A 26166-nucleotide genomic window follows, 5' to 3' on the forward strand; every position below is an offset into this window, starting at 1 on the left:
CCAGTTTCACCGAGACTGCGAACCTAGAAAGATACCCCCTTTTGGATTCATGTTTATGCCACAGATTGGGATTTGTTTGTTTTTTGTTTTCATCAAGCATTCTTTGCCTTTCATACTTTCACTCCGTTAGGAAGCCTGTGGCTTGGGAGGGTCATCTTATCAAAGACAACCGTGAAAGCTTATAAGAAAAAGGAAAAACACAGGAAAAAAAACGATTTCGGATCAACAAGTTTTGATATTTCAGTACTTCCTTCACTGTCGTTTGCATAGCGGTGTGGTAAATGTCATTTCGACGCGACAACGCATTCGAGACGATTGCTTGTTGTATATAATCATAATTCACTCTCAAAAGAACAATTAAAATGAGATTTAATGAGCTAATTGCAAGAATATCCTGCCATGCTGTGACAACCATCAATTTGTTGAGCATTCAATTCAATTTAGTGTAAATGTAGAAAGGTTCTTGCCAAAACCTCAAGCTTGTCTTGCTTCATTATTGATATCCTGGTATAGCTAAGTGAATCCGCGATGACTCTGGTATCCAAAGTGTATAATATATATTCTAGTTACTGCTCAGCAGCTTCTCAACAGCCCATTTCACTGAGAAGTTACGCAGGTCTGAATAGTGCTGACCCACGCCAACAAACAGGACCGGGACGTTCGTTGCATGAACGAGACTGACAAGAGTACCAACCATGTCGCCGACAGTATCACACTTGGAGATGATGAAGCCGTCTAGTGTGCGGACAGCGCCGAAGGCTGCGTTGAAGTTGCGGGCTTGGGCGACTGAGTCGGTACCGACGAGAGCCTTGTCGATTTGTTAGCAGGTGAACAGCAAATAGTGTGAAAAGAGTTACTTACTTCGCCAACCATGAGGATCTTGTCAGGCTGAGCAAACTTGGCAAACTTCTCGAGAGAAGACATAAGTCGCTGGTCATTGTGCCTTCTACCAGCTGTGTCGATGAGGACAACGTCATAACCTTCTTGCGCAGCATGGCTCACAGCATCCTTGGCGACTGTGGCAGCATCCTTGCCGTAACCCTTTTGATAAAGCTCAACGCGACCACCCTCACGGGCCGTCAACTCCTTGAGGTTACGGACGTGAACAGCGAGCTGCTCGACGGCGCCGGAACGGAAAGTGTCACCGGCGGCGATGAGAACCTTGTATTTGTTCTGAAGAAGGAAGAAGCAAATCTTTGAAAGGTTGGTGGACTTGCCCACACCGTTGACACCGACAATGGACATGACATAGGGACGGGGCTTGCGGAGGGATGTCACCGAAGGAGCAGTTATGGCATCAATCTCGCGGAGAAGATCGAGAGATGACGTGGGGGTGAGCATCTTTGTTAGCGAGGCTTCCATGGCGGCTTGGATCCTGGCGTTGATACCTATTATACATGTTAGTATTCGGGCTTGTAGGATAAAGTTTGGGTTGAAACGTACTCTCGAAACTGCCAGTCTTGACACCAACCAACTCCTTCTCCACACCTTCGCAAAGTCGAACAGCAGCCTCCCGGGCTACGTTCTTCTGCAGCAGGTGCTCCTCCATACCCTTCATAGCCTTGTCGAGATCTTCCTTGGTCAAAGTCTTGCCTCCGACAACATTGCGGAAGAGACCGCTGATGGCACTAACACCGGTACCCAAAAGACCAGACTTGGATTGTGACTTTGTTTCTGCTGCCTTCTCTGCTTCAGAGGCCAAGATCTCGTGAACCTCATCACCCAAGTCCTTCAACACGAACTTGCCCTTTGACGTCGAGCCCCATGTGTTTGAGTCGATCTCGTCCAAGGCGGTTGATCTTCCTTCAGCTTCCGAATCACTGGTGGCTTGCGCTTTAGAGTAGTCAAGCTGAACATCGTCGTCCTCATCTGCGAAGCCATCGGCGTCCCACTTACGGCCCTTCTTGGCGGTTGTCTTCTTCTTTCGGGGCGCTTCGTCGCCGGAAGAGGCGGGAGCGGATGTTTGGTTCTTTGCCTTGCGCGCACGTCGCGAGATCTTTGCGATAGGGCCACCCTTTGCGGAGAGGATGTGATTGCTTGGTGTGCCGGGTCGCGATCCATTTGGAGTCAAGGCGGGGGTAGACTCGTCGGCCGACAGGGCATCTTGAGGTCCATTGAGGTGGCGCCCTCGGTATGTTAAACCTGGCGCAACAGGAGGTTCGTCGCCGATATTTCTTGGGATGATTTCCTCTTCTAATGGGATTGCGCCGGCTGTGATGGTGGTGGAGGGGACCTTGGTACTAGTTTGGTCGAGCTCCTCGATTTGTACGTCAAAGTATTCATCAAAGGCATGACATTCGACGAGGGTCGTGTGCGGCTTCGTTAATTGCTCGCCGTAAAGCTTGACGAAGATGGTCTTGATATTGTCGACGAGTTTGTCCACCCATGAGAGGTGTAGGAGAGATCGATAGACAGCCTAAGGATGGGAGTGGGGACGTCAGCGCCGAGGATCGGGGGTAAAAGAAGCCATCATGACAAGTAAAATTAAAGTACTCACGACGAAGATGATGCCCAATTCCTTGACGAGAGTCCACTTGAGAGTGTGTTGGTCGCTCTTGTAAGGAGGATTGGTAGAGGCTGACCTCGAGTCGCTGAGGGCAATGGCGCCACTCTTCTCTTCAATAAAGGTATCGGCGATGAAGTTGTTGATGATCGAAGGGTTTATGGCAGTGTATGTGCGCGACCAGACAACGACACCCGAAGTGGTTAATATCTCGAATGAGTCTAACATTTTGTGAGTTTCTCTTCTCTGTGATTTGAAGTGTTGAAGTCGAGAATTGTGATGTTGGTGAGAGAATTGGAGTCGGGAGGCAAAAGATGAACGAGATGGTAGATGTGGCTACAGGACCTAGCAATAGAGTAGTAACCCAGATAAGATAAAACCGCTGCTGCATATCAAATTGAGGGACTGTCCTGACCCGGACACGCCGCACTGCGCATGGGCCTGGGCCTTCCCCAAGATTCAACCCTAACGGTCAACAGGTACCAACTCAGCGAAGTACTATTTTGTTACATCGCTATATAGTTCTCCAACTGTTTTGTTAATTAATGCAATAGACTTATATATACAAGTAGAAAGAGGAATAAAGGAATAAACAATATTCATGATTGATTAAAATGCATTCAATCTATGCACCTATAATACGTGCCCCACTACATTTAAAAGAGCAATCACGTGTACATTGGAGAAAGGAACAGGGGCTAACGTCTACCTAAGCTCCAGGTTCCTTTGGAGGTAGGCTGGAGCTCTCCATGATGTTAGCGCCCAATCAGAGAGAATCGAACACATTTCCCAGAACTGGTCCAAACCAAACACAACACCAGCTCCATCTCGTCATCACCAATTCTACTCAACTCAAATAATAAGAAATCACCAGCGTCGCACCGGAATAGCATCGACAACTACTCAAACGCCCACTACCTCCTCTTAACCCGCCATGCAACGAGCGGCCTACGCGCAGTCACCCCCCCTTCACCACCCAGTTCCCCAGCATGTCTCGACCGTCCCTCAACTAAGATCGCCTCCTCCGCCTCCAGGTTCCGCGCAATCGCAGCAGGGCTACGCTGCTAATGCCGGGGGAAACCCATATCAGCAGCAGGGAGGCAACAGCGGCAATGTGTTTGGCGCATATGGCAACTTTATGAACGATCCCACAGCGCAGGTGGCGGCGCAATTTGGTCAGACAGCGTTCAGACATGGACAGGAGTATGTGGAACAGAACGTGAGTCTTGGGAACGCATTTCCTTGGTGGTGCTATGATACTGACTTCAACAGTTAGGTCGATATGTTAACGTCTCCGCCCTGAAACACTACTTCAACGTCTCCAACTCGTATGTCGTAAACAAGCTCTTCCTCGTCCTTTTCCCTTGGAGACACAAGCCTTGGTCGCGAAAGCAGGCCGTTGGACAAAACGGACAGGATGGCTGGTATCTGCCTCCACGAGACGACATCAACAGTCCCGACATGTACATCCCAGGTGTGTAGCGCAAAGTACTGGTGTTTCGAACTGAACGGAGGGCTAACCACGACATAGTTATGGCTTTGGTGACATATATCCTTCTCTCGACTTTGATCGCCGGTCTCAACCACCAGTTCCAACCAGAACTCCTCGGAAAGACAGCCACAATCAGTCTTATAGTCGTTATCGTCGAGATCTTCTTCCTCAAGCTTGGATGCTATCTCCTGAGCATCTCCAGCCAATCGCAACTCCTTGATCTGATCGCCTACTCGGGGTACAAGTTCGTTGGAATCATCGTCACTGTCGTCGTTGCTGAGATCCTCAACGGCGGCAAGGGCACTGGTGGCTGGGTCGGCTGGTTGATCTTTTTCTACACCTACCTGGCAAACTCGCTCTTCCTGGTACGTTTCCTAATCATTAGACAGTACACATATGCTAACTATCCCTTCAGATGCGGTCGCTCAAGTATGTCCTTCTCCCTGAGACTGCAGCTGGCGTTAGTGGCGGACCTATGCAGACGGACTCCCGGGCCAAGCGCAGCCAACGCACCAAGTTCCTCTTTATGTACTCCTACTTTGTGCAGCTCTTCTTTATGTGGATTCTCACCAGGGCGTAAACGGCAATTTGGACTTGAGCAAGACAGCTATCATGTCTAAGATATTCATTCATAAAGGAGTTTACGAGACCTGGTGGTGTCTGGTGGATACAAAAGTTGAGTCAATAAAGGAATGAAGATGGTAATGAGGGATGACTGGGGGATGTACGATAAATATTTGGGTTGAATGATGAAGCATCAAAGAGACGTCAAGCTATTCGTTCGATGATATTATAGAATTGTTTACCTACTGCCTGAATTCTTGCAGTAGTAATTTGCATGGCTACTTGGGATACATTAAGAGTGTAATTGACACCGGCTAATTGAAAGGACACGCAGCCAGACTACGACTCTGACTCAATATTTTCGACAATCTACTGCACGCCATTCCCGTCCATCTAAAAGTTTGTTCAATGTCTCACTATTCACGACAACACTTCAAGTATAATTTTCCATAATTGCTCATGATATAACAAAGATCAACTACGAAGTAGCGACGACTTTCACCGTATTCAGTACCAGGGTGTCGTCAGAAATCCTGGCTCGCCTATCTTAGCGCCGATCTCATGGTGGCATCAACTCAACTCAACACGTCTCTTCTCTCCTCTGAACTACCTCTACCAACCTTGACGTATAGACTGCCAAATAGCACCCAAACTCATCCAAAATGAGCCTTCAATATCCTCCTGTGATTATGGCCACTATCCAGAGTGCTGCTTTGGGTGGCATCGCCAATGTCTTAGCTCAAGTCATTACAGCCTATAGAGCTGGGGTAAGTCGACACACTCATATGTTGTCTTTGACTCTGCATTCGGGTTAGATACTAACTAGTTTGTCTCATATAGACAGATGTTGTTATAGATTGGGTTCCCGTCTTCCAGTTCCTACTATTCAACATTATCTGCACACCACCCAACTTCTACTGGTGAGCCTCAGTCCTGTTTCACTGCCCCGAAATTTCACTAATATTCCATCAGGCAGGATTTTCTTGAGTCAGCGTTTCCAGCACACCCCGAGGAACCTTCTAAGCACAAGGATCCCAAAGGCGCTGTAAAGGCTCAGCCCAAGCTCTCAGTCCGCAACACTCTCATCAAGTTCACCTTGGACCAGACTGTTGGTGCCGCTGCGAACACGCTTCTCTTTAGCACTTACGTCCACGCCCTCCGATTTGCTATCAAGGATGTTCCTATCATCACTAGCCTTCCCAAGGCCGTTACTTATTGGACTTCTCCGCGTACCATTGACTTTAGTCGAGTCGACTGGACCGTAGTCTGGGAGGCTGCCAAGGCCGACTTTGCTCCCCTCATCTATGCCGGTTGGAAGCTCTGGCCTGCCGTGAGCATCGTCAACTTTGCTGCTGTCAAAACTGTCGAGGGACGCAACCTTGTTGGTGCCCTGGCAGGTGTTGCTTGGGGAATTTACATGAGCCTCATTGCCGCACAGTAAATGATTTGCGGAAAATTGGTGTGTGGCCAAGTCGAGAGATTCTCAACTGAATGACGAACTTGTTTGGCCATATTTTATAGCTTCTAGAAGGAGCAAGGCTATGCCTTCAACTGAGCATGGGCGAATCTTGCAAGTGTTGGAGAGCCAAGAGAGGAAATGTTTCTACTTATTCTTTTGATCGCTATTTGTATCGCTTGCATGTTAAATATCTCAGCCATGGTACCAAAACGCCATAGACAACCCACTGAAAGTGTTCCTGAACCCAAATTAACTCGTCCCGCCCAAACAATTGTGTAGTAAAAGAGCGTCATATCTGCTAGTCATCGCTGATAGAATGAGATCATTCTTCCCACTAGTATCATCGTCTTGTAATAGAGGCGCAAATACTTGAGACGAAGGATCGATAGCGCACGGCATTCTCACGGCAGACTTTGTGAGAATATCTGTCCCCCAGGAGTAGGGTCGAATAGTCTCAACTCCATGTTGTTGACGAACCTGATCATTCCAGGTGGGCGGCCAACACATATATCGATCAGGTCAAGGGCCGAGTCGTACATGAGACTGGATATCGGAGTTTGATGATCGACAGTCGCACCAATATTCTGAGACTGGCGGCTGCCTTCTGGGTTGATGTGTTGAGATAACCTCGCCGGGTTCTCGAGTGGTACCAGAGGCCGCGAAAACTAATCCGGATCTGGTGCTGTGGCAGGAATATTGTACTTCAAGAAAAGAATGTCGGCAACATCGTACCAGTGTGAGAGCCATGGCCTCATGGCCCAGTGTGCATCTTCGTCACTGTCGGCACGCAACATGACACAAGCCAAGTCGTAAACAGTGGCAAGAATCCATCTCAATTCTTTGGGCAAGCCTGGAAGGGATTGTAGGATGCATGACCAGTCGCGGGCTGCATTGAAAACGGGATCGCCCGTTTCAATGGGACGCAGGGCCTTCTGGAGGTTCAGTTGATCAATGTTTGGTGAACATGGCTGGAAGGCCTCCAGGCCATCGAAAGTTTCGAATCTCAGAAGAGACATGACGGGGGTACGATTGTGTACCAAGAGAGAAACCCCTAGATTCTTGTATGTTTCATCACCGAAAGGCACCGTGTACTCCAAGTTCTCATCTTCGAAAGTCCGGAGATCTTGCAGAGCCGATATGTCAAGGTGTTGTTCTCGAGTGGCATTTATCTCCTCAATGAGTTCTGCAGAATCGTTTTCGGCATTTTGAGCCCTTATTTCAACGGTGCTGGGTTGTTGCGAAGTAGGGATGTCGTGCCAATGAGCCCATACCGCATATTTGTGTGTATGATAGAAGATAACTGCGCACTCCCCACACCAGGGTTGGTCGACAGGTCTAGAGGCGATGATGGAATGGTAACACCGGTGGACGGGACAGTGATACTATGTCTGCCCTTTAATCGAAGGATATTCATGGGATTGGACATCGAAGGTTTGCTTGCCCCCTTTGGCTAGGGCGAAGCAAAAGCACATTGTAACGAATCGTGAGCGAAAAGAATTGTTTGCAAGTTTGTGACGACGATGGAGATAATCAATTAAAGATGGCTAAGAAGAGAATGTTGCACAGTCCCAATGCACAATATGGAGAAATGATGGAGTAAGAAACCAAAGTCGCACGAGTAAGTGTCGGTTGGGTCGGATCAGCATCTAGACCACCGACGCTGGGGAGTCACGACCCAGGAACCAGGCTCCTGGGTTGAGTTGGCCAAGGCCAAGCCACACACAGAAGCTCAGATAGACTAGCATTCGAATCAAATATGTCAATGGCTTATGCGATGGTAACCTCCACCAACACACCTACAGGAGTCGAGTACGACGTCTAGGTACTACGGTAGTATGCCCTACTGGATAGCAGAAAAGTTGACCTCCTAAGTCATAGGTTACAAAAATAAATAGCCTAAAGAGCATAGTCTAAAGAGCATAAGCTGATCTACTAATTCCGTCTCTTATGCTCTCAGCGGCCAATTTTTCTGAAACCCTGAGGTGCCCGTAAGCTGCCGGTGGTTGAATTTTAGTCAGTAGGGAAGTAGGTACTTAACTTACCGACAGCGCGGGAGATGCGCAAGCCTCCGAACAGCAACCAAACTCAAAAAGGCAGAGAAACTCGACAAAGTGACATACAAATGGCATGACATCTGTCTATCGACAGTTGGCGCCCGTGGGCTAGTAAACTCAATCGTTAGTTTCCATTAGACTGGACTTTCAACTGGGTACATAGTACCCAACTTGCATGTCAGGGCAGCAGGGGTACATCCCGCCCGAGATCTGTCGGTTTTAGATGAATCCCCCAGATCGTTTAGCTGGCATGCAAAAGGTGTCAGTTGAATACTGAACTGTCTTTTTTCTGTCTTTTATTTCTCCCGTATTTTTATTCTTATAACCTGAAGCTTGGCTACCTTGAGGGAAATAGAGAAACAGAGAACGGTCAACGTTGAGTGGCTGTCAAACCTTTTGTTCTTGTAGCGTCGTCGTGACCAAGGCTAGTAGCATGCATAAGCTTCATGGTGTTATTCGACAGAAAATATGAATCAGTATGTAAATAGCTAGTGCTTCTCTCCCGTTGGCGGCAGCGAATCAAGTATTGTAATTAGCGAGACGCATTCTGCGGCTAATTAAGTGAGACGGCCCATGATTTCCTAGAGTCGCCATGTTTGATAGACTCATAGAGGCTTGGAATTGAAACGTGATAGAGGTGATTAATTAAAAGGCTGTGTTCCTAATTCACACGTTTGAAACGTGACATAGAACCTGTGGGAATTATTCGTTTCACCCCAGTAATTGTCAAAATTCGCTCACTTGCGACTTGTCAAAACTTTTCTTCCGAGTCATGGCATCGCTTTGAAACTTATCTAGGTTAACATGGCTCTTGTAGTAGTAGTACACCACTTTGGGATACGAATTTTACCCCAACATCAGCAGCCAACATATTGCGGGATGTGTTGTCCTCCTCCTTCCTCTTTTAATGACTGGTATCCGTACTATAGTCCTGGGCCGTCGGAGCAGATGTTGGCTAGTCGCTTCTCCCCAACCCCCCAACCCCCGGCTCTCAAGTATGTATGTGGTAGTATTCGATTTCTAGTATAAGTTCCATGCTGTCTTTAGCGCGACTTGCCTACCTAGTCTACCTAGTCTGCAAGGGATTTATTATGTATCTCAGGTGACGCTTGTATGATGATGGATATTCTGCCGCTGTGATTTTGTCTGTCAGCGATGCCATACTCACAAATTTTTATATCGCCTCCATTTGGCATGCAACGGCAACGAGCGAACATGTATGTATATGACGCGCATAGAGCGGCTTTTCCCATTCAGAAAATAGGTAGGTTATGTCATATGAGCAGGAACCTAGGCTACTGGGCCATCACAAATTCACCGCTGACACTGGAGCAGGTGCTGTACAGTGGAGCCCATGGCCGTTTCTTTCTTGGTGGAAAAGCCACTAAATCTTGTCATTCATTACTCATTTGCCCACTGACAGCTTCAAGTCAGGCATGAGGAACTCCACTTACGCACATTCATGGATCACACTCCCCGATCCTAGCCCTGGCACATTCTCTACAGGCTACAGGCCTTTAATGTTAGCAGCGATTCAGATCCATACAACAAACAAGAACTTGGCTCTCAACCCACCCATTCATTACAAGGTGAACAAAACACCATCTTTTACCCAGTTATCCAGTCACCCAGTCACTTTATTATTATTATTATTATTGATCCACGATGGCTTCACTCTCATCCTTGGGCTGAACTGTTCGCACTTACACGTCACAGATCGCGTGCGATTTCGACTGCACCGATCATCACACAGCCTCCCTCGTCTCGTCCCGTCCCGATTCGATTCGATTCGCCTGGACTCAATTCAACATCTCTACGAGGCCCCTCCAGTTTGCGACTGAAATGACGACGCAAGAGACAACCAATCCTTCGCCTCGCTATCCATCTTGACCCCCTGTCTCAAGACGGTTCAAACGACTTACAGTTCCTGTGCCCATTATCAATAGGGTCTCGGCATAATCGATCTGCCCAATGCAGCCTTCAGCTCTTCACAATCTCGGTCTTGTAGACCTCATCGCCTCTGATCCTCGACCTACGTTCGTTGTTGCCTTGCCCGAGCAAACGTCCTGCACAAACGATTCCTCCTCCGCCAAGATACTTTACCGAAATCCTGCGCTGCAAAATTTGCATACTCTTGACCAGTCAATTTCTTCCATTCCTCAAGATGCTTCTCATTCCCCATTCTGGAATTGGGTCACAAGCCCACCACCTGCGCCGGCTTCTGAAAGCGATGCCCCAGGCCCTGCAACGACAAATACGCAGCATTCACTACCATATCTCGGCGTCTACTGGACGCGAAGCATTGTTCTGGGTCAATGGGTGGTCATGAGTGGTAATGAAACTCCTCCCTCGTCAGAGCCCCCGCGCAAAGTTCGAATAGAAGGGAAACAAGGCGAGGAAACGAGAAAATATCCCCAAAAATCACCTTTAGACAATGCCCGATTGCCGTCCCGCAGAAAATCGGAGAGCAAGACACCCATGGTCTATCGCGACGAATCAAACCCAGGTCTTATGGTGCCTGTTTCCGACTCCGAGGCAGAGCCGTTCCTTGACGTAGTACAAAGCGTTGATTGGAAGTCGACATCGCTAGGTCCTATGACCGACTGGCCGGCTCAGCTGCAATACACCTTCAACCAGCTCGTTTCTGATTCGCGGCCTGTGGCACTTTATTGGGGACCTGAATACATCACTATCTACAATGAAGCATTTTCCAAATACTGCGGCGTACGACATCCTGGACTTCTGGGCCGACCTGCCACCGAAGCTTGGCCTCAATTGAAAACTCGGCTTGATGAGATGACGGCCTCACCCATGAAAAACTATTCCAATGCCGAAGACGAGTCCAATTTCTTCATACCCCAAGCGGATGGAGCTTTTGAAGAGACCTATGCCAAGTCTTCTATGGTTCCCATTGTGTACGAAAAGAAATGTCTCGGTATACAACATTCGCTGCTCGAGATGACTTCGAAACGACTTTGGGAACGAAGAATGAAGATGCTTCTCGATCTTGGCGAGGCTCTAGTGTCTACAAAAGACGCCAAGTCTTATTGGTCCAGGATGATTGAGGAGTTGGAGCGATGGCACCCGGCGTACGACGTTCCATTAGCCTTCATATACTCGGTAGGGGAGGGCGATGCCGATGCCGACTCCTCATCATCTAAATACGACTGTTCGAAGACTTGCCGACTTGAGGGCTCTCTCGGTGTACCACAAGGGCATGCTATTACACCTTCGGTTCTTGATCTCAGAGATACAGAGGATGGCATGGCGTCTATCTTGCGACGGTCATTGGATGAGCGCCAACCAATACTTTTACAGACCAAAGATGGCACATTGGCTAAAGACTTACTGCGTGGATTAGAATGGCGCGGCTTCGGCGACCCTTGTCAAGCGGTCGTTGTCCTGCCTGTTCGACCTACAAAGGAAGAGCATGTAATGGGTGTCCTGTTTCTAGGCTTAAATCCTCGACGCCCATACGATAACGACTATCGACAATTCATCTTATTACTTAACCAAAAGCTTACAAGTTCTTTGGCTTCAGCAGTCCTTCTGGAAGAGGAGGCACGCCGGCGGCGCAACATCACCGAGCAGGCTGCCTATGACAATGCCATGCTTACACAGCGGCTAGAATACCAGACCAAACAAGCCGAGAGATCAATGCAAACGTTTACCGCGGTGGCAGAGTTTATTCCTGTTGGGATGTGCTTTGTGGATAACCAGGGTAATATTACGTTCGCCAACGACGCTTGGCATCGCATTACTGGATATCCTAAAGGCCCAATCGCACAGGGCGCGTTACTCGAATCGGTTCTCGAAGAGGACAAGGAGAAAGTCATGCAAGCATACAAAGATGTTCAAGAGCTCGATACAGTCACCTTTGAGTACCGCATCGCACGAACTGAGAACACGACAGGACCGCCAGGTTTTAGATCCTCTACCGGGCCCTCAAATGTCATGGATGGGCAGGTCTCGCGCCATATTCTAGCTTCTACTAAAGCTGAAAGAGCACCAAACGGCAGCGTTATCAGAATTCTCACTTGCCTAACTGATGTGACAGTGCAAAAGGACACTGCCGAGGAAGCCGTACGACGAGCGCAAGAAGCAGAGAACCTTAAGCGGCTTGCCGAATTCGCGACTGTCGGAATGTACGATGTCAGTATGGATGGTAGACTTCTTAGTGCAAACAACCTTTTCTGGGAATTAACGGCTCTGGAGAAAGTCGACCTCACCAAAGTCGATGTGCGTCCCTGGCCAGAATGCGTTGTCGAGGAGGACCTTCATATTCTTCAGGAAAGTCTCGATAAACTGGTAGAATCCGGACGTACTGAAACGGCCGAGTTCCGCCTCCGCAATGGCTGGGTTAGCGAAGATGGCAATGGTAACTCGTCCGTCGCCCCCAGATGGGTTCTTGCTACTTTCATGCCAGTCAAGAGTTCGGACGGAGTAATCCAGTCTTTTACAGGCTGCTTGAGCGACGTTTCGGTACAGAAATGGCAACTGGACCAAGAGAAACTTCGCAAGGAGGAGGCGATTGAGTCCAAACGACAGCAGGAGAACTTCATCGACATGACCTCGCACGAGATGCGGAATCCACTGAGCGCCATCCTTCACTGCACTGATGCCATCATCGCCTCCCTTGCAAGGGTACAGGACATCAGTGACAACTCTGCTCCTCTTACACCAACACGGAACGGCACTAGCGGTGAAGGAAGAAGGACCGGGGAACGATCGGTCGAAGAAAGAAAGCTTCTGGAAGACAGCATTGAAAACGCAGAGACTATTGTCACGTGCGCTCAACACCAGAAACGCATCGTTGATGATATCCTTACCATGTCTAAGCTTGACTCAAAATTGCTGGCTGTCACTCCTTGCACGGTTGATCCGATCCAAATTGTCAATGGGGCCCTTAAGATGTTCGAGGTGGAGGCTCGCCGTGTCGATATTGAGCTGACTTCATATGTCGATAAGTCATACAAGGATCTCGCCTATGACTATCTCGATATTGACCCAAGCAGGGTCCAGCAAGTCCTCATCAATCTTCTCACGAATGCCTTGAAGTTTACCAAATCTGGTAACACGCGCAATGTCACCCTTGGCGTTAAAGGATCATTGACACCGCCAGGAGAAGACATGACAGCTGTTCAATTCATCCCACGATTCTGCGACGTATCAGAAGAATACGACCAACCGGCACTCAAAGAAAGGTCCAAGGCCGTGTATCTGTTGTTCGAGGTCAAGGACACCGGTCAAGGGTTGACGGCGGAAGAGATGGGCAGCCTATTCAACAAATTTGTTCAAGCCAGCGCCAAGACGCATACCAAATACGGAGGCTCTGGCCTTGGGTTATTCATCTCGCGCCGGTTGACAGAGCTTCAAAACGGAGCGATTGGCGTTTTGAGTCAGCCTGGCGTAGGTTCAACGTTTGCATTCTACATTGAGGCGTATGTTCCAAGTGAAGCCTCCAGGAACGAAGCGCTGGCTGCTGCCGCTGCTGCCAGGCTAATCGCTTGCGGTAGTGATACCGACTCAGCTGATGGCAAGCAACCCTGCCGCGATATTCGCCTACAAAAACATCAGAATCCGGGAGGAAATGTTCGACTGGATGGGATCCTTGTTGTTGAAGACAATCTCATCAATCAGCAAATTACAAGACGAGGATTGACAGACCGGGGCTTTCTGGTGGATGTCGCGAATCATGGAGTCGAAGCTCTCGAGAAACTCAAAAGGCGCCAAGGCACTGTTCCGGGGCTTGGCCTCAATGGGGTCGCCGGTCGCCCAGGAAGGGGCAATACACATTCGTTGCCCATTGCCATCAATCTTGTGCTGATGGACATTGAGATGCCTATCCAGGACGGCTTGACGTGCACAAGGATAATTCGTGAATTAGAAGCGGAGGGAGAGGTATTCTGTGCATCGGGCGGCCGGGTGCCAATCATTGCAGTCACAGCCAACGCCCGGCCTGAGCAAGTCATGGAAGCCAAGCAAGCTGGGTGTGATGATGTGATGGTGAAGCCATATAGAATCCCAGAGCTCATTGAAAAGATGCAGGTGGTTGTGCGAAGAATGGGAGGGCTCAGCCCAAACTCCCCAGTGAGGTGAAGGTGACCAATTTTATATAGAAGGACTGGAAAACAGCGACGGTCCTGGTTAAGGCGAATATAAGCGGGTTGGCTGATGTTGGCAAGGGCCGAGTATAGACGGCAAATGGATACCCAAGCATGATGCAGTCAATCCAAGACTGTCTAGGACAGAGCGACAAAAGCAGTGGTTTGAGTCAAAGCACAAGGGCTAGGCAACGATATGTGGCATAAGGATGGAGTTTGGCTCTTGATTACATAGGGTTTCGGAACGGAGTTTCGGACTGGTCTCGATATTTGACGTCACAACAGGACAGAGTCTACAGCCACATCGATATGAAACGATGGGCTTCCTATGGCTTAGGATAGAACAAAGGAATAAACTATGATATTTAAAGATTGACGTATCCTACCTGGCTGATGATCTGTTAATCAGTTTGCCTGGGAGCTTTCAATTACCCCACCGGGTTGACTGGGGCCGTAGACCAGTGGCGACTAGAGTGAGCTATGAATGACAAACGGGCACAGGAGTGACTGAGCGAATCGAGTCTTGTTGAAGGATCATAGGAAATATACAGTACCTATATGATATCAGTCTCGCTGGCACAATTTATGTACGAATCGAGAATAGAATCAGTCTTTGCATTGGGAACCTGAACACGGCAGTCGCGGTTACTTCGTTGATGAATCGTGACATCATTGGTTCTTTCCTCATTCCCCATGGCCCATATCGAGCTCCTGCCCCTCCTCCCCGCAGTCTTGGGAGCTCCCACCCTCCATTCAATTCCATCAACCTCATCAGCAAAACAACAATTCTTTAACGACTGAAAAGAGAAGTAAGTTATAGCTTAATCCAATCCTATCTCTGTATTTGGCACCTACCTTTCATTACTTCTTCTCCATCTTGAACAGAGATATAGCTAACACATAGCTCAACAGCAACCCCACGATCAATACCAAACCGCCCATCATGTCGACCATGCCCGCGTCCCACGGCCACAGTGAGGCCTGCTGTAACATCCCACCCGTTGTCACAAAGGGATATGAGGCCAAGGGAACCTACAAGGATATTGGAGGCTACAAGACTTGTACGAGTACCAGTGCTCATCACAAGAAGTACCACTAACACGACCAGATGTCACTGGCCCCGTCGATGCGAAAAAGGCCATTGTCGTAATCTACGACATCTTTGGCTACTTTGAACAAACTCTTCAGGGAGCTGATATTCTCGCTTTCAGCGACGCTCATCAGAAGTACAAGGTCTTTATCCCTGACTGGTTCAAGGGCGGCCCATGCCCCATTGAGATGTGAGAGCAACGATTGCAATGCCAGTATAACCAGGCTGACACCAACAACCCCAGTTACCCACCAGACAATGATGATAAGAAGAAGCAACTTGGCGAGTTCTTTGAGACCTACCCTCCTCCCAAGGTTGCTGGCCAAGTTCCCGACTATGTCAAGGCTGTCAAGGAGCAGGACTCTTCCATTGAGAAGTTTGGCATTCTTGGTGTAAGTAACTTTGTCTACAGGCGAGATCATATGACTGACAAGAAACCGGACAGTACTGCTGGGGTGGCAAAGTCGTCGCTCTCAGTGTCAAGGCTGACTCCAACCCCTTCTCCATTGCTGCCCAAATCCACCCCGCCATGGTCGATGCCTCTGATGCTGAGGGTCTCTCTGTCCCTACTATGCTGCTCGCCTCCATGGAAGAGCCCGAGGAAGAGGTCAAGAAGTTCGAGGACAACCTCAAGGTGGCCAAGCACGTTGAGACATTCAAGGATCAGATCCATGGCTGGATGGCTGCCCGTGCCGATCTTAATGACTCCCGTGTTAAGGAGGAGTACGAGAGGGGTTACAAGACCGTTGTTGAGTTCTTTGGCAAGAACTTCTAAACACGCGAATATTAACGCCATGAGATATGACCAATGAAAATACCAAATGCTATTTTACAACAATCGCTGCTATACTTATGTATGATTATTGTCGTGAATCATGAACTGGGCAACCTTTCCCCAAATGTCAATATTTCCTCAATGTCAAGACTTTGAAAGTCTTTCAAATCGATAGTCTCTCCGTTGAGCCCATGCCTTACGGCAGTTGATATCATGTATTCCTCTAAAAACGGCATGAGTTTCAGGTCCACGCCGTCAACTTTTATCCCCCTCAGCCAAGCTTCCTGGACCTTTCGCATATCTTCGGGTGGAGCAAAATCTCGCATCTCGAGATCCTTTAGCCAGCTCGCCAGAAGGGCATCTCCCGTCATCTTGACGTAGGCTTCCCTCAAACACCAAAGCGCGTAGAAGTAGCGCAACGCACAATCCCGCTCGGATATGGCTGTTCCGGGGTTCATGTGCTTCAGCGCTGCCACTTCCCCAGGGCCAAAGACATCGGCATGCATGTCGACGAAACTCGGCCACCCCTCATCCGCTAAGCTACGTAGATCACGATCCCTACGTTCTGTCGGGCAAACAACATCCACTCCCACAGCAAGTCCCTCGGGAGGATTGTGGACGGCTAGGAGAACTGCGAGACCGGCCTGATGCGAGATGTTGAATATGAGTGGCTCGTCGCCGCTTGGCGAGATAAACACGGGTTTGGTTCGGACGTCTCGAGTAGTCTTGGCTTCAGACCAGGGGACCTGGCAGAAGCGAGATATAACATAGCGCTTAAGAAGTGCAGAAGCGAGAGCAAGCTTAGCGTCGCGAACGTGGTAATATCTCATAACAGCGGCTTGTTCCTCAGTGGTGAGAAGAGAAAGAGCACGCGAAGCCTGAGGAGAAAGGATGAGTATCAGGCTAAGGGCTGTGAGTGAAACACTTACACTGGTGGTAAGATCTTTAGTCTCGAGGGCTAAAGGCCATAGAGGACGAGTGTCGATGACCCATTGGATGGCTGTGGGTGAAGACTGGGTCTGACTCATTGTTGATACAGTTATTACTTGATTTTATGAGCCGCGTCACATTAACTGAGCAGAACGAGCGTTTGAAGTTTTTGCCTGAGAGGCTGAGAGTTGACAAGAAGTTTGGGATATCGTAAAGGTAAAAAGATGAGACAAAGTGAGACTCGGAAGCCGAACAATACGAAACCCGGAGTGTCGGAGGCGGGGTCCTTTGAGCGGCCCGACCGAAACACGGGCCGGAGGGTAAACGGGAATTATAGGGATCAACATCAAGTATAAAGATGCCAGCAAGAAGTCGTCTTTGTAAAATTCCGAACTTTTAGAGTAGGTTCTTGCCTTTTCTTCACTTTAGAGGACCAACTTTGCAGTCGAGTCTGGGACGAGATTCCTGCTTCTTCTACTCTCCTCGATAAAACCACCGCATTGTAAGCCTGTTTCGACCTGTACAGCTTACTTTGTCCAAGAGGACTTCTATTCACTTTAACTTTTAAATTTACTTCAATTATTCTTCGACTTCGACTTCGACTTCGACTTCGACTTCGACTTTACTCAATCTTCTTTGTTCTGTTCTGCTTACGTCTGAGTTCTTTTGACTCTCGGCGTAGCAGCGACACATTCTATCTTATGGCCTCAGCCAAACGAGATATATTGCCAATCGAAGAGCTATCTTGTGCCGAATCACCAATGTTGTTCAATCCAACAAGTCAATACATACAAAACAACACAGGTAGACACACCAACGCTAAAGACACTTCCTTCATACGCAACAACCTCGATTTTTACTATTCACCCGCCCATCTTAACGCCGACTGTTGGGCACAACAAAACAACCCAAATGAAACCCAGCTTTTTTTCCCCCTCTACGAATCTGCTGGGTGGATGGACCGACCCCTGCTGAGAGTCTGAACCTTTACGTGGTGCAGGGGATTAACGGAATGGTGGTGGTGGCCACTGTTCCCGACTAATACAGACTCGTGGAGAGAATTTATTTTTCTCACTCTTCTTCTTCTCTTTTTTGGTCTTCTTACGAAGAATGAGAATCAGACGAAGATGTAGATATGGATATGGATACAGTGACACTTGAGATAATGATTAATATTTCCAGTTGTGAAGCAGTCCAGATTTAATATTAATGTTAATGATAATGATATAAAAACAACTTGCTTGGGACTCAACGTGAAGTGAAGCCTATACTGGCTGGCACGCAGCATTCGACAGATGTACTCTATTGCATTGAAGTGATGTCTACCATGTCAAACCTTGTTACTAGTCTAGTCTCTATTCAAAAGTCTACTCCGAATTGGTCTCCTCCTCGGCATCGACTGAGAGCATGAAGACACGGTGCTTTTCCTTTCCATCGCCTTTCTTCTCTTCCTTTGTCTTGTCTTCCTCCTTCTCCTTCTTGTCGTCCTTGGTAAGGTCGACAACGCCATCCTCGAGCTTGCCGATTCTCTTGACAGCATTACCATCACCATCCAAGTCGACAACCACATCGATAATATCGAGGCTTCCGTCCTCAGTGTACTTCCACATCTGCTTGATTTCTCCACGGACCAGACCTGTCAGCCACAGCGAACCCAACACGCCAGGAACAAGATACAGGAGTGCAGGCTGGCCGCGCTTGAACACCAAAAGCATAGCCAAGGTAACACACATTCCGAGAAGATAGCCAGCGACTGAAGCATAGAAATAGGTCTTGCGGAAACGTGTGGCCGCCAGGTCTTGGGGCACCTGCTTAGATCCAAAGAGGAAGAAAGCTCCGCGAGTCCAAAGGTTGTCTCCCCAGTTACCCTTGACGTTGACATACTTGGCCTTGACTTCCTTGTGTTTCGTCTCGCTTCTAGTGACAAAAGCTCCTGAGGATGGGTCCTTCTCAATGAGCTTCAAGTCGGTGCTTTCGTACTTGATCTTGCTCTCGTAATGGAGCCAGAGGTCGAATCGGAGGGCTAGAGCCATAACCATGCCTGGAATGACGATATCACCCAGACCAAGAATACTCTTGCGCTCCGCAGCCTGGAAAGTGAGCTTGATGGGCACATCCAGCTTGGTTGCGACTGTGACCATATATGGGCTAGTAACGGTTAGCGATGGGCTCGGTACAAGGGGTTACGTAGTCAACTTACGTGTAAAATACCATTATAATATCGTAAAAGAACAGACCGACAAGAATCAGGGTGCTAGTCAAAAAGTCCGTTGGGGAGATCAGAAGCAGTGAGCCGTAGCACATGGCGTAGCCGAGTGTGTTGGCCAACAGAGGCGATGTAGTGTAAGAGTAGATGAGCGCGGTAGCCAAAGCCATGACCAAGGACACCACATGAGCAAACTTGATTCTACCTTGCTCTTTGCCCATGCCATGGATGAAGAGCTTGACGGCCCAATGTCTAGTGAGAAGACCGCGCAACTCCCATCCTGACTGGCGAATTTTGTCTGAGAACGCCAGACAGGAAAAAGGTCCGGGGAAAGGGTTGTCTGTTGTCGAAACATTTGTCGTCGGGTTGCCTGCATCGTCACAGACGTGGACAGATCTATTCGTCTGGTCCACTGCCCTTAGACGTCCATCTCGTCCCCGCCAGTATCGTGGGAACACTAAGCTCGTAACCACTTCGATTCCATGAGAATAGATAGACACCAAGCTAGCAATCGACATGGTAGACATGTACCATCTCAGAATTTTGTTGAGAATGTCGGGGTCCTTTAGCCACTGGATGAGGTAGTACAAGCCAACGAGGACAACACCGGCCATGAGGGGAAAGATGATGGCATCTGATGGCTCCAATCCCTGAGAAAAACGCTCCTCGTCTTCCTCTTCACCTAAATTCTTCTTCTTTGCAGGTGCCGCGGAGGGAGGTCGACGAAGAGCAGCGTGGGCGCCGAGATAGATGATGCCGATGGCGCTGAGAACAAGTCTGATCTCAAGCATGAGAAAGCTTTGATCTTGGAGGTATGAGAAAGCTGATAGCCAGCTCTCTCCAGATCCTATGGTAGAGTTCAAGGCATCAAAAGACCCCTCGAGAGTCGCCGTATCTGTAGCGTTTTCGGCCATTTTTGCGCTTGGCTTGCAAGTAGGTTGTTGGTGCTGCAAGAGAGCAACGTGTTCTGAGTCTGGACAAAGTTGTAGGTATCCGCAGAGACTATATCATTTCAGCGATGACGAACGCAATAATATATGTTTTTTTTTTGTAATTCGTTTGGCTCCGCAATTAATATGCAGCGAAAAAAACAGAGAGAATTGATTCCTTCAAATACAAAGCAAAAAGGAATTATCTAGACGTGCAGTTTGTGCTACTGAATGACGCTGGCTGAAAGAACTTAGACCTGCAATGAGATGCGCTACCGATCAGGGACCTTAGTCCCCTGCAAATATCCATTTTCAGTGACCAATCCCTAGCCAGAGTCGCTAAAGCCACCAGGAACAACGTCAGAAAATGCGACAGCCTTGTCCTCATACCCCTCCATCATAAACAAATATTCCCATCCTTTCACCTTACTTTGATACAACAACAAGCAATCATGACAACAAATATCGTGCTAGAAACAACAATGGTATGTCCTTCATCCTCCAATTATAGACGCGACACTAACTAACTAACTATAGGGTTCGCTCATTCTTGAGCTGTACACTACGCACGCCCCAAAGACCTGCAACAATTTTACCACCCTTGTCCGTCGCGGCTACTACGACAACACCATCTTCCACCGCATCATTCCCAACTTTATGGTCCAGGGCGGCGATCCCACGGGAACCGGTCGCGGAGGAAGCTCCATCTTTGGCGAGAAGTTTGAGGACGAGATCGATCCGGGCCTGAAGCACACGGGCGCCGGCATCTTGAGCATGGCCAACGCGGGCCCAAACACGAACGGGTCGCAATTCTTTGTCACGCTTGCGCCTACACCTTGGCTCGACGGCAAGCATACTATCTTTGGCAGGGTAAAGTCTGGCATGGGCACCATCAAGAGGATGGGTCTGGTCAAGACTGGATCTGAAGATAGACCAGTTGAGGAAGTCAAGATTGTCAAGGCGCGTGTTGTGGAAGAGGAAGAGCAAATCTAGTTGAAAATTCGAAAAAGAGGAGTCTGGGATTAGATAAATTCTTTGCATGGGTACATGGCGTTCGGGAGCAACTGACAAGATATCTTACATGTCACACAAGCAAGCACATGTCACGTTCAAGATGACGCACATATTCTGAAAGTATCAATTGTTATACTTGGTACGCCAATAACGCCCCGGTCCCTTTTCCGTGGATGCTGTAAATATCCGGTCCCGGTCATCCTAGCCAACCACTCCGCCGTGCCAATGCAATGTTGTTGAGAATAATACAAATGAATAATAAAGAACCTCGATAAGCAAGTGTCTCCTTGGTCGCGTAACGGATTGCCTGCTTCTATGTATCCAACCATAACTGTATGCTGATCGGTGTGGTCATGAGAGCGTTGGAAATGCAGCCTTTATGTGACGCCATTGTAGCCGTACTGCACCTTACAGGATACGATTAAGCTCAAACCTGTTGAGCGAAGGCTTACTGTGGTGGAGATGAAAGGGTGTCAGAAGATTCAGACTCCCCGGTAGCTTCCCTGATGAGATTGGATTTTGGCTTGGGTGAGCCCAGCTGAGGCTTGTTCATCTTGAGCTTCTTGACAGGACTGATGCCCTTGGACACAGCCTTTTTGGGGGCCACTTCGACCGAGTCGCCATTAGTGTAGTCAGCTTTTTGCTCTTGACTTAAAGATGAAAGGCCCTTAGGTTTATCTTTCTTGAAGCTCGGCTTCGTCTTCAGTATCACCTTTTTGGTAACCGAGGATGTAGGCTTGATCTTCTTCTTCTTGTGACTGTTCTCAGAATCCTCCTCGTCATCACTGGCGTCGCGCTTCTTTGGGCTGGTGGCGCGAGAACCCGGCGCGGGTGTCGCCTTTTGCGATGATGGAGGCGTAGGGTCGTTCTGAGATCCGCCGTTGCTCAACTTCTGCGCCGCAGCTCTGCTAGCATTGCGCCCACTATTGCCAATACACGAGCCCATGTGGTTATTGAGTCGAGTAACGAGAATACAGCGCTTGCACTTGCTGCAAGTGGCGGAGGGGAAGGAGAGCACGTTGGGCGGTCGTTGTTCCGGGGTGGGAGAGTCGGTGTTGTTCTTCTCCATATCCTTCTTCTTCTTGCCTCGGCCAGGACCTGGTCCAACCCAACTCTGCCCGTAGATGTCGCATCCGGGCTTGTCGATGTATGGATGTTTTTTGCAATAGATTATGCTAGGGTCGGGCTTCTTGGCGCCTTTTCCGTCGGTGGGATACAGGAGTCGAGGCAGGTGGCATCGGGGGCAGAGGATCTCGGCGGTGGTCTTGAGAGGATTGCCCTTGAGCAACACTTTTCCGTCCTCGTAGATAGCAGCGTCCGTCTCTATCCGCACATCAGGTTTACTATCGAGTGTGTTGGCATCGGACGCGTCGGAAGCTAGTTTCTCGATTCGAATCGCAGCGGTAGTAGCTCTGGCAGTCTTCTCCTCGCGGTGCGTCTTCATCAAGAGATCGCTCAGAACGTTGTAAAGCACATCGTCTAATACAGCATGTGCCTATGCAGAGTCAATTAGCGATTAGTTGAGAGATAAAAATGTTGATGGATGATGAGCGAAAAGCTAGATGCGAAATCGCAGCGATAGGGGGCGCAGAGATGAGGCATCATCGCGGAGGATATGATGGCGCTCGCAAGCGACGTGGTGGTGAGGATCGCATTGCATCGCAGGGAGGTTGCTAAGCAGGCAAAGATGTGATGAGAGTAAATAACTTACCAGCTTATCCATAGGCGAAGCATCATCACCAGCGTTTATGACGCCTGCCTTGCCTGAACGAGCATTCATGATGTCGCCGGGTATCCTGAATCCGAGCCAGGGCCGACGATTTTTTGTACAGTAAAGCAAAGCGGAGGGTGTGTAACTGAAATCGTGTGATGAATGATGCCGAGGAGCGAAACGGCAGCTACCGCACCGTACTGGACTGAACTGGACTGAACTGGACTGAACTGAACTGAACTGAACTGAACTGTACCGAGCCGGGCGGAGGGGGGTGTGCACGGAATGGAATTACAGGCCAGCCCGGGGTACAGTAGTACTGTGGGCTAGACGGCTAGACTGCTGCACAGCGCTGTTGCGACGAGAAGGAAAATACCTAGGTAGGTAGCTAGAGAAGACAAGCCTGAAAGATAAGTAAGCGCGAGAATTAGTTGTACGAGAGAAGATAGCCGCCAGTATGAGTGAAAACGATGAGTGATACTCTGCTTTAGATAGTAGTTGGGGTAAAAAGAGGGAAATCGCAGCAAAAGGCCAACAATGGGGGAGGAGTGAGATGTACAATGAGCAATTGAGGTTCTCTGTTACCCAATCTCCCCGTTAGTAAAGAGGTGTGTAGTTGATTATTGGTAGTATGCTCAATGCAGTGCAGTGCAGCGTTTGCGTTTTGGGGTGGGTGAAGAAAAGAAAGTTGGATTGTCTTGAGCGAGAAACCACGAGACCCGCCCAACTACTACCCAAGCTCGAAGATAGGAAGGATGTAAGAAAAGACAAGATTGGCAAGAATTTGCTGTAAATCCATACAGCGACAAGTGATGAATCTTGAGATGATATCTCAGATAAATGTTAACAAGGGGGGGGGTTAAAGTCTGTTCAAGAGTAAAAGTAGAAAAAAGGAAGAAAAAACTTTAGAGCCTCAAGCGTGTGCCAGTATTACACACCAGCACTTACAACAGCTAGTGCCAGCCACTGGATTAAGTAGAGACGAAGGGATTTCCTTTAAGAGTTTTGGAAAAGGGATCTAATGTTAGATGCAACAGTTAGATCAGGGGTATAGACAACTGGCACAAGTATTCTATAAAAGGACAACAGGATCAGGTCAAAGTTGTAATTCTGGTGCAAAAAGCAGTCGTGTTTTACTCAAGTTTAATTTATGTCGTTCGCGACCTTGACTCAGCTTATACTTTTATCATTGATGCGAAAGATCAACCTTGCAGCAACGATCCAACTACAATGCATGAATGTCAGCTTGAGCCGGAATATTACGAAATAGGTACTCGGGTTAATTGGGAAAGGATCATTCTTCTATTTTAGTACTCGAAATAGCTACAAAGCAAGAGTTGGAGGTATCTCCAAAGTCATATATCAAACACATATTGATGCCAAGATATCTAGATACAACTTGATCCCCAAGAAAGTTGTGTTTTTACCATTCTCTAAACACTCCTCTTAAACTTACCACCACCTCATCACTTAACCCCCCTCCCCTAGATCACTGTACCTAGCATATACATGCAGGTATCCGTACAGTCGGATCTGACACTTCACAAAGCCCCTTAGAAAAAAAAGTCCACATGTCAAATCGACTTTCAGGGGGCGGGTACCTTGAAAATGCATCTACTACAGCTTAGAGGGACTCAGAATTCCTCTCTACGAATGACGATCGATTCCAATCTAGATCTCTCACGTGGGATTGGCCTCTTCCCATCATCTTGGTCGGCATTTATTGGATAATCCACGCTAGTGTCCCTTACTTACGTGCCTTAGCATTTAGAGCCTCCCTTTGCAGTTTCGACTAGATGATTTCTTTTTCAACCCTTTGAATACCTCTGCAAAACTATAATCTCTTTTTATTCCTGATCAGCCTACCCGTTCATAGTCCTCCTAAGGTTTATTTAACTTGGGCGGACCTTTGTCTCGCTTACCCCAGCCTTGCGTTTTTCTTACCGCAAATCTCTACAACTTAAATTATTCGATTCGATATCCTCCCTCCCTTTCCTTCGACAACCTCCCGAGTGCGTTTATACATACGATACATTCACAAAGACACATACGCATATACGTACATCGCAATCATGTCGCTTCCGTCTACCAAACCAGCTCAAACTTCCATTCGATCGTTCTTCTCGTCAAAAACGCCAAACTATGCGCCTCCTCCCTCTCAAACCGCTGCCAATATTCCTCCTCCTCCTCCCCCTCCGCCAGCAGCCACTACCACCCCACCACCACCCACGAACTCAACATCTGGGTTCGAAATTCCACCTCTGCCGACTTCCCTTCCTCAAGAAGCGGTAATCAGACCTGTCACGGGCGAAGACGTAAACGCTTTGCGTCGCATCAACGCCCTCCTCCTACCCGTCAGCTACCCCGACAACTTTTACCAGCGCGCCGTAGATCCTTCTGCCTCCGGTCGTTTCTCTCGAGTCATTACATGGGCCCATGACGGCGCTGAGGCCAAGGTTGTCGGCGGTGTTGTCTGTCGAGTCGAGCCCCTTCTCGATCCCAACACTCCAGGTGATGTGCCTCGCAGCCTCTACATTCAGTCCTTATGTCTCCTTTCGCCATACCGATCGCTCGGACTTATTAACGCCGCTGTGGACAATATCATTGCTACTGCTGTTTCGGATCCCAATTTGAATGTGACGGCTGTCACGGCTCATGTCTGGACCGAGAACGAGGAAGGAATGAAGTGGTATGAAGGTCGAGGCTTCAAGCGTGAGAACCAACCCATTCAGGGTTACTATCTCAAGCTGCGCCCGAATTCCGCTTGGCTAGTCAGCCGTCCCACAGGTGCTTCTGTTCGAAACTTGATTCCTACCTCGTCATCGACATCCCCAAGCTCTGTCGCCGCCAGCGCAACTGCTGCTATCGCCAATCTCAACCCAGCTGCCGGTCCTCCCAGGAGTGGCGCCTCGCGACCACCGATGCCCTCTTCTGCACGATCCTACCAGAACCAAGGACCCGAAAGGGAGTGGAATGATTTGCCTGATGATATGGCAAGCAGTCGACTCGCACCACCACCCCGCGGAGCTTCAGGTGGTACCGGCTCCGGTGCAAGCTCTAGAAGTAGCTCTGCAGCACGAAAGAAGAGGGATCGTTCCTACCCTGCTGCAGCTTTCGGAAGCTAGAGAATAGACTAGAAATAATAAGATTGGTATAAACTGTTCTTTGGGAGGATAGGTATGCGTCATGATAGTATATGATTTAATGGTCAGGATGGAATAGATGCCTTCAAGGAGAAAGAGCCGGATTAGACACTATATAGTAATACAAGAGCGATCAAAATGTACAACCAAAGCAAGAAAGCATTGGACATCATGAAATTATATCGTTAAAAC

At 48.6% G+C, this 26166-nt stretch overlaps 11 protein-coding genes across 11 annotated transcripts; 6 read left to right on the forward strand and 5 right to left on the reverse strand.

The window, feature by feature from the left end:
* Positions 1-562: 562 nt before the first annotated feature.
* Positions 563-2731, reverse strand: FGSG_08785 (uncharacterized protein; the record flags this gene model as incomplete). Its single annotated transcript, XM_011321636.1, has 4 exons — positions 563-808; positions 862-1388; positions 1444-2356; positions 2498-2731. 4 exons carry the CDS (start codon positions 2729-2731, stop codon positions 563-565), a joined length of 1920 nt encoding a protein of 639 aa, XP_011319938.1.
* A 706-nt stretch (positions 2732-3437) lies between these two features.
* FGSG_08784 (uncharacterized protein) lies at positions 3438-4575 on the forward strand (the record flags this gene model as incomplete). Its single annotated transcript, XM_011321637.1, has 4 exons — positions 3438-3722; positions 3776-3977; positions 4035-4360; positions 4411-4575. The coding sequence occupies 4 exons, from the start codon at positions 3438-3440 to the stop codon at positions 4573-4575; spliced, it is 978 nt and encodes a 325-aa protein (XP_011319939.1).
* Positions 4576-5221: 646 nt separating this feature from the next.
* FGSG_08783 (uncharacterized protein) lies at positions 5222-6000 on the forward strand (the record flags this gene model as incomplete). The annotated part of the gene is made up of 3 exons (XM_011321638.1): positions 5222-5326; positions 5400-5479; positions 5532-6000. The coding sequence occupies 3 exons, from the start codon at positions 5222-5224 to the stop codon at positions 5998-6000; spliced, it is 654 nt and encodes a 217-aa protein (XP_011319940.1).
* Positions 6001-6683: 683 nt separating this feature from the next.
* FGSG_08782 (uncharacterized protein) lies at positions 6684-7034 on the reverse strand (the record flags this gene model as incomplete). Its single annotated transcript, XM_011321639.1, has 1 exon — positions 6684-7034. One exon carries the CDS (start codon positions 7032-7034, stop codon positions 6684-6686), a length of 351 nt encoding a protein of 116 aa, XP_011319941.1.
* Positions 7035-10043: 3009 nt separating this feature from the next.
* FGSG_08781 (uncharacterized protein) lies at positions 10044-14171 on the forward strand (the record flags this gene model as incomplete). Its single annotated transcript, XM_011321640.1, has 1 exon — positions 10044-14171. The coding sequence occupies one exon, from the start codon at positions 10044-10046 to the stop codon at positions 14169-14171; it is 4128 nt and encodes a 1375-aa protein (XP_011319942.1).
* A 698-nt stretch (positions 14172-14869) lies between these two features.
* FGSG_08780 (uncharacterized protein) lies at positions 14870-16041 on the forward strand (the record flags this gene model as incomplete). The annotated part of the gene is made up of 5 exons (XM_011321641.1): positions 14870-14905; positions 15089-15150; positions 15226-15456; positions 15511-15658; positions 15712-16041. The coding sequence occupies 5 exons, from the start codon at positions 14870-14872 to the stop codon at positions 16039-16041; spliced, it is 807 nt and encodes a 268-aa protein (XP_011319943.1).
* A 98-nt stretch (positions 16042-16139) lies between these two features.
* FGSG_08779 (uncharacterized protein) lies at positions 16140-17069 on the reverse strand (the record flags this gene model as incomplete). The annotated part of the gene is made up of 1 exon (XM_011321642.1): positions 16140-17069. The coding sequence occupies one exon, from the start codon at positions 17067-17069 to the stop codon at positions 16140-16142; it is 930 nt and encodes a 309-aa protein (XP_011319944.1).
* Positions 17070-18338: 1269 nt separating this feature from the next.
* FGSG_08778 (uncharacterized protein) lies at positions 18339-20091 on the reverse strand (the record flags this gene model as incomplete). Its single annotated transcript, XM_011321643.1, has 2 exons — positions 18339-19119; positions 19172-20091. The coding sequence occupies 2 exons, from the start codon at positions 20089-20091 to the stop codon at positions 18339-18341; spliced, it is 1701 nt and encodes a 566-aa protein (XP_011319945.1).
* Positions 20092-20531: 440 nt separating this feature from the next.
* FGSG_08777 (peptidyl-prolyl cis-trans isomerase ppi1) lies at positions 20532-21244 on the forward strand. The gene is made up of 2 exons (XM_011321644.1): positions 20532-20591; positions 20644-21244. The coding sequence occupies exons 1-2, from the start codon at positions 20559-20561 to the stop codon at positions 21097-21099; spliced, it is 489 nt and encodes a 162-aa protein (XP_011319946.1). The 5' UTR covers positions 20532-20558; the 3' UTR covers positions 21100-21244.
* A 324-nt stretch (positions 21245-21568) lies between these two features.
* Positions 21569-22900, reverse strand: FGSG_08776 (uncharacterized protein; the record flags this gene model as incomplete). The annotated part of the gene is made up of 2 exons (XM_011321645.1): positions 21569-22615; positions 22832-22900. 2 exons carry the CDS (start codon positions 22898-22900, stop codon positions 21569-21571), a joined length of 1116 nt encoding a protein of 371 aa, XP_011319947.1.
* A 2003-nt stretch (positions 22901-24903) lies between these two features.
* Positions 24904-25956, forward strand: FGSG_08775 (uncharacterized protein; the record flags this gene model as incomplete). The annotated part of the gene is made up of 1 exon (XM_011321646.1): positions 24904-25956. The coding sequence occupies one exon, from the start codon at positions 24904-24906 to the stop codon at positions 25954-25956; it is 1053 nt and encodes a 350-aa protein (XP_011319948.1).
* Positions 25957-26166: the final 210 nt, after the last annotated feature.

The sequence above is a fragment of the Fusarium graminearum genome, chromosome 2, assembly GCF_000240135.3.
Source record: "Fusarium graminearum PH-1 chromosome 2, whole genome shotgun sequence".
NCBI lineage: Eukaryota > Fungi > Ascomycota > Sordariomycetes > Hypocreales > Nectriaceae > Fusarium > Fusarium graminearum.

Bases quoted from the DNA above. Each gene is read 5' to 3' on its own strand.
- FGSG_08777 (XM_011321644.1), top strand. From the start codon at position 20,559: ATGACAACAAATATCGTGCTAGAAACAACAATG. The intron at 20,592-20,643 runs GTATGTCCTTCA...AACTAACTATAG, and splicing joins TCGTGCTAGAAACAACAATG to GGTTCGCTCATTCTTGAGCT.